Source organism: Engystomops pustulosus, chromosome 3 (genome assembly GCF_040894005.1).
Source record: "Engystomops pustulosus chromosome 3, aEngPut4.maternal, whole genome shotgun sequence".
Taxonomy (NCBI): domain Eukaryota; kingdom Metazoa; phylum Chordata; class Amphibia; order Anura; family Leptodactylidae; genus Engystomops; species Engystomops pustulosus.
Window position 1 is genome coordinate 111,852,622 of NC_092413.1, and position 7,553 is coordinate 111,860,174.

Here is a 7,553-nt window from a genome sequence, read left to right on the forward strand (position 1 = left end):
ACCACATTAATACTTGAAATTAACTACACACAAATCCATATCAACAAATAATATAGGATGATCATAATTGGTATATCACAGGCTGGGCTAATAGTACACCGACACTGAAGGGCCCTAGTGTCAGTAATACAAAGAACAAAAAGAGTACAAAGTCATGAATACAATAAGATAAGATAATCCTTTATAAGTCCCATAATGAGAAATATTGCAAGTTGTGGAATGTTTCAATGTTACAAACTTTTAGCAACTAAAGTTCTCGTGTTTTGCTGATACAGTGGTAGGTGAGATTACTCACTATTTGTAGTTATGCCAGTCGTCTCACACGCGCTTCGCGTCTCAAAAGTGCACTGTGCACATGCACGTGTTTCAGATGTTTAGCTGAACTAGGAGACATACAAAGTTGCTAAGCTGAAATGTAGTGGGTAATATGAAATTACAAAGTTGGGATATAGGTAGTTGCTGACTTTGTACAGACTATGTACTTCAGACTTTTATTGCGAGTGACTATTGGTAAAATCTTTTTTGACCACAAATGATCCTCTCCAAATGCTAAGGTGGCAAGGTCATAGTGCTCTTACAACTTTTTTAGTATAAACTTGAATAATGTCTCTAAACAAAAAGGAATTCAAGCTTCATTGATTGATCCATTCAGTACACTGCAGGCCAACTCGTCAGATGTAGTGTTGTTTAACTCAGGCCAGTAAACATGCACTTCACATAGGTGAAACAGAGTGGCACTCACTGATGTAGTTCCAGACTTTATTAAGTGAACATGTCACACAGTGTAGGACGCCAACTTGTGGCTAGTCGATCGGCTGTTTCACGCTATGGAGTGCTATCTCAAGCTGCTAATGTCAGCGGTTTGATAAGGTCCTCTGTAGCGTGAAGCCAAACCACAATTGCCCGGCCATATGTAACCATTTTACTTAATAAAGTCTGTAAGTGCATATACAAAGTACATGGTAACCAGAGCTGCCCAAAAACATTGTCAGCCACAATTGCTCCCATAACAGATTTACTAGCTGCAGCTCCCCACTCCTGTGTATGTATGATGGAGCCTTTTTTGTTACCATTTCTAACCGACTGCTTTCATGTGGGTATACAGTTGGAATTTTGGTTGTTGGCATAAAAAAGTGAAATTAACTTGTCTAAACTTAATAAATTTATAGTAACAAAAAGGTCTGGGGGTAATACAGATCTGTAATATGGCACATATAGATGCTCTTATGTGACCTGACCACATTCTTATTCCCCTGACTTGCATACAGCAAGATTACATTTCATCTCTTATTGTGGTACTTCCCCCTTCCCTAAAATGATTGCTTCTATGGGAGAATATCTCCATTTTACAGCACTATATAGTTTTATGGAGTTTTATTATTATCTTATTTGCTGATTATTTTACTGACAGTTGTGTCTATAACATATGCTCCTTTACCATTATTTTCTACTTCAGTATCTAATTTCTGTTGTAGGAGATTGATGGCAATGCCTTGCTACTTCTGAGGAGTGACATGGTTATGAAGTATTTGGGACTAAAACTGGGACCTGCCCTTAAACTTTGTTACCACATCGATAAGCTGAAACAAGCAAAGTTCTGAAATCAAGAATCTGCATAAATACTGTAAGATGGTAGAGTTGTAACACGTTGCCTTACGAAAAGGCCATTCTGACACCTTTTTATTTTTCGTAGGCTTGTGTTATCAAATAGTTGTGTCCTTTTAATATTGGCCTATCTTTATTATTGAAGAGGTGTACTCCTCATTGCTCTGAATGTGGGTGACATAACTGTAGATGGCTTTTGTAACACTTTGACATAACTAGCATGGATCACAAGCAAAACACCAAACTCTTTGTACTACAGGTGCTGTTAGACAACATGGACCGGATAATTGCCATATGAACTTACAACTCTCAAAACCTTGAAGTATTAGCTTTGTATTGCAAATATATGACATTTGTATGACACAATACGTTTTTATATAAGTCTAACACAACACTTCTAGGGATGATAGTGGATGATTTTTGTTCTAGCAATATGTAACTGTAATTATCCTTTAAGTTTGTGTCTACTGTAAACTATGATACAGATTTAGACATTTGTTCTGTGCGGTTATACTGTATGTGGTACAAGGCAATATTGTGCTCTAAGAAAATACGAGAGCAAAAGCTAGAAATTCAGCTACGAAGGTAAGACATTGTACATGCTCATACATTTTTACTTTCCTTCCCACCTATATTCCATGGACCCCAGCAATAACTTCTTACAGGCCACAACTACACCCTCTATGCAGTGAATCCAGATTGAAAATCCACACCAGGCATATCTATGTATTTTTGATGGAAATTTACAAAATTCACAGTAAGGTCTCATGCACATGAATGTTGAAACAATAGCTAAAACACATTCCCATGTACTTCTATGGGCTCACACACACGGCTGTGGTTCCCATGACAAATTGTGGGCGCCAACAAGTGATGCAAAACTCAGAAAAGGTCCTATTCCATCCTGAAATGTTTGTTGCTCTGCAGTCTTTACTACTGACACTGGTGTATAAGCTGACCTCACACAACAGATCACAGATCCACTGATTTGGCCCTGAGAATAATATACACATTTTGTGCAGATAAGCTGTAAATCTATTAATTTAGGCAACACAAAAGACCTGGCAGAGATCAAAACATTTCTAGAATGTTGAAATGCAGTGGATTCTTCTGGCAAATGTGAAATCACCTTCTACTTTTACACCAGTCTAAAATTCTGTGTGGACTTTACCAAACCCCTGAGCATTATGAATAAATATAAAATAAAACTTGTTCTCTTAACACCAATCATATAAATTGTATAAAAAAAAGACATGCAAAAAATACACCTGAAGGACAAATCTGTAAGTTTTCTTATTGTTTTACTAGTGGAGTGAATCATAAAATGTAACTGAACAATATGATGCATAAGATTATACAAATACTGTATATAAAAACATACCATATACATATCAGTAGAGTATTAACATACTGTACACATATCCGTACTGTATTACTACATGGTACTATCTATTCTCTGAGGATCACTATATATATACATATATATATATATATATATATATATATATATATATATATATATATATATATATATATACACACATCTTGGGTGGATAAATGATAACATTGTCATGTGGGACCATCCAGATCTTAATTGTCATCACACAAAAGATATAAATTGTATTGAAGAATTTAAGGGGTTGTCCAGTTAATCACTGTAATTTGTGCTGTAATATTGTGAAATCTTTCATCAGTCATTCCTGATCTCTACTACCCTGTAGGTTGTCTACCACCCCTGGTTTGTTCTGGTGCTGTCTGCGTAAGGCTACATTCATACTAACGTGTGCCCAGGCATGCGTCGACGAACGGGAAAGCACTGCTCACCCTTGCACTCTCCATAGAGATACATGGCCCATGGCGTCTTAATACAGGGAAAGATAGGAAATGTCCTATCTTTTCTCCCGGGTACGGAAAGGTACGTGCTGCGCGTGTGCTGCACGGTACCGCTCCGTAATGTTCCATGTGCCCATTGCCAGCCTATGGGGGACATATATACGGTTGCAAGCTTGCGGCCGTATGTACGTCCCCCAACGGTCGTATAAATGTGGCCTAAAGATGACAGTTCATTGAAGCCTTCATTGAATTTTAGCCAAATCAAGTAGTGGATTCAGTAAAGCTGCCCATACACATTAGATTTATGTTGGCTTAACCTACTAATTTATGTGGACCCGGTATTAAAGGGACTCCATCTCCAGATTTTATCCAATTAAACTACTAGTTTCATGATATTACATGTCCTAGAGTTCCATCCTTTATTGTAAAGGGGCATCTGAAGTATCTCTTCCTATACAGCTTCTAAGTTGGACTCATCTTAGGTTAAATCTGATTCTTCTCATCTTACTTTCACATGACTTTGGAGGAGAATTTTATGGGTGAATGGGCGAGATTTCATGTAAAAAGGGGAGTTTTAGGAAGGATATTTTATACCCTACCTGAGGCTGCTGGTAGTTTATTGGGGTAAAATCTGGTGACAATCTCCCTTTAATATTAGTTATATGTTTAGATTGTGAGCCCCATGGGGACAGGGACCAATTTGTCACGCTTTGTGCAGCGCTGTGTAATCTGTAGGCACTATATAATAAAGAATTATTATACATTTTAAATTATATCACAATATGACTAAATGTAAAAAAGTTAAGGCAAATGCAATAGATCACGTCTGTAACTTTTAACAGCTGTAACAGCTTATAGAGTGAATAAGTGATCTGATTGGTTGCACTTAACACTGTTATGCCTTTTATCTACTGTATATTAGGTTTTTGTTACAGATATATTGTAAATTTTGATCTTATACACAAGTACACTTTCCTTTGACCAGTTGGGAATATTCTGCTTGTAGCAATGGAATTCAGTTCTATAATAGGTTAAAACCACAATATTCCTCATTGGTCTATAATGTAAAACTTATAGACATAACATTTCTATACATGGTGCTAGCTCCATATAATAAATTGTTGAATGCTTGCTGCAGCCCATTGCATAGCATTTACTACGTCTTAAGATGGGAAAGAACAAAAACTAATTAAGAAGATAAATGGGCAAGTAAAAGCCATAACATAGGCCAATGCTGAAGCTGGTTAGTTCTTTATTAAATGGTTTCACATAATACATTTTTATGTATATACAGAATCTAGCCTTTTGCAGCTCAGGCAATACACATTTCCATATCAGTTTTTATTCCTATATACAATTTTGCAGTGTTTTAAAAGTTGGAACTTATTTTATACTTGGCAATAAAGTAATTTTACCTGTATTTATGGAGTGAGTAACCAAACATTTATGTGGCCGATCAGATACTGAAACCCAACTTTTCATTATTATCTGAATCTAAGCATAGTGATCAAGTGTTTATAAAGGTCTAAAATAAGTGGAACCACTTTTTTACCATTTTTAATGTGCTGTAGAGAGGGGTCATTAAAGAAAATTTACCATCAAAATCTAGCATGTATAAACCAGGGGCATTTACTCATAGATCTATTCACTGTGACCGTGGTGATCTTCTTAGATTTGTTATCCATGACCTCCTCCCTTCTAAAATCAACCTTATAATTATGCTTATGAGCCTGGAGGGCTCAAGTGTGTGTTTTCAGAGCCCCTCACTGTTGTATCTTCACAGGCTGTTAGACGTAGAAGAGCAGGACTCCCCTCCAACCTGCACTTCCTGCTGCTGCTAGAATACACAGCCAGAAGGAGGAAGGAGAGAGTAGGAGGTTATGCTCATTGTAACTGCCTGTGAATCTGCACAATATCCACCAGAGCTCCTCAGGCTCATTAGTATAATTAAAAAGTTTATTTTAGAAGGAAGGAGGCCATGGATAATAAATATAATAAGATTACCACAGTCACATTTGCTGGATATATGAGTAAGTGTCCCTGGTTTATTCATGCTTGATTTTGATTGTAGAATTTCATTAAAGGAAATCTAATCTCTAACTTTCGCTTTATCAACTAATGCCGTTTGATAGATCCCAGCATCATGAATTCAGCTGTATGTTTACATGTAGCTGCACATAGCTGATACTCATTGCAAGAGGAAAAAGCACCAAAAAAGCAAGGAGGCGTGATAGAAGTGCTTCGGGAGTGTGAAATAGTCAGAGAAGCAGGAGCCTGTAGGGGCTCTGGTAACACTTCTGCTGCATTTACATAAATATAAATCTTTATATGCAGCGTTTCTCTGTTATTTTAGCTATAAACAGACACATTTATACAATACATTATACATTTTCATACCTATCAAGCTGCATCAATGGGTGATAAAGCTAAAATTAGACAGTACATTCTTTTTAAAGTAAGTGTACTCACCTCTCCCATTTCTACTGCTAGCTGCTCCTTACCCTATGTCTACTTCTCCTGGAATTTTAATGCTACCTCTCTGCAGCACCCTAAAAATAAATTAATTTGCGTCCAAGAAATAAGTACAGGTATATGTGTGTTTGTGTGTGTGTATATATATATATATACTTCTAAAACATCCAAAATAATAGCCCTATAACTCCAACACTCCAGCTATATAAGCTATGTCTGAAATAAATAACCATGGAAGCAGTACATTGAAAGAGAAATGTTTATTATACCAATATGTTCCAATAGACATTAATGGGGGAGATTTAACAATTTGTCAAACATTAGACTAGTGCAGAATATGACTAGATTTATCACTGTGTCTTCTGCTAGATTATAAATCTGTCAAGTCATATTTTGCACCATCTATTAGTTGGTCTAGTTCACTGCACATTTTGTTGATGTATTTATGTATTTTTTTGCCGCACAGACTTTTTTACCGCAAAACCACGTCCCCTTTTTTCCAGAGGTCACGCCCCTTTTTGTACTTTCTGAAAACTGTGTCAAACCCTTAATTAATGTGGGACAAGAAAATGTGGAATTCTGCATCAGACAGCTTGATAAATCTCCCCTATCTGCCTACCAGTATAATACCATATGTGTAATGAACCTATTTGTATATATGCACCGGTCTATCATGCCCACTGTAAACCGCTCACTGCAGAAATGCATGTTTTTTATGGGTGCCAATACGTACATATCTACAGTGTTTTAGGACAAATACAACCAAATGTACCATATTAAAAGTGTCAAATGTGCTTTCAATTTTTCCAATATTTTATTTGTAATTTATTCAAGTGTATGATGTCACTATTTAGAGGCATGTTTTGAATATTGTAATTGTACATTGATTGTTACGTGTTTGCAGAATAATTACAATGGAATATATGGAGCCTTAATGTTTTTAATTACAATTAAAAGTAACTTTTTAATTTTCTTTCATATATGATGATTTATGTTTTCAATACTGTCAAATGAAATAATTGTGATTAAACACAACTATATAAATGCTATCATTCCCTGTCATTATTACTTGTAGGGTTTTTAAAACATTTATTAAACATTGTACAATTTTTAACATCAGCTATGAATGGAACAGTAATCCACCTGTGCATGTCTGTCTGTCTGCGTGTTTGCTGTTTCTATCTACACTACTACTACTACTACTACACTAATACTATTACTTAGCCAACACTGTAGTACTATTCCAATTGTGTATATGCATGGGCACAGCACTTTACTACTACTCCCATTGTGTATATATATATATATAGATATATATAGATAGATATAGATAGAAAAAGAAAAATCCGGAGCAGCACTACTGGTTTAAATGGTAAGGTGGGGCAAAGCCGTAAGTTCCGTGGCAAACGGTCTTTTGTAAATAAGTCCAAAAAATAGGAGTGCTGCCTATTTTTTTGGACTTATAGATATAGATAGATAGATAGATAGATATGCACAGCACTGCATTACTACTCCCATCCTGTATAATTGTATAATTATGGGCACAGCACTACACTACACCTCCTATCTTGTATATTTGTATGGACACAACACTGCACTATTACTCCTATCCTCTATAGCAGTGATGGCGAACCTATGGCACG

General features: G+C 36.1%; 1 protein-coding gene across 4 annotated transcripts in view; it reads left to right on the top strand.

The window, feature by feature from the left end:
- The window catches only part of SCML4 (Scm polycomb group protein like 4), a 53,251-nt gene extending 47,832 nt beyond the window's left edge, over positions 1–5,419 (top strand). For all 4 annotated transcript variants that reach the window (XM_072141840.1, XM_072141842.1, XM_072141843.1 and 1 more), the window contains one exon: positions 1,476–5,419. In XM_072141840.1, the coding sequence (XP_071997941.1) occupies positions 1,476–1,601 (126 nt within the window). In that variant the 3' untranslated portion in view covers positions 1,602–5,419. The remainder of the gene's footprint in view (positions 1–1,475) is intronic.
- Positions 5,420–7,553: the final 2,134 nt, after the last annotated feature.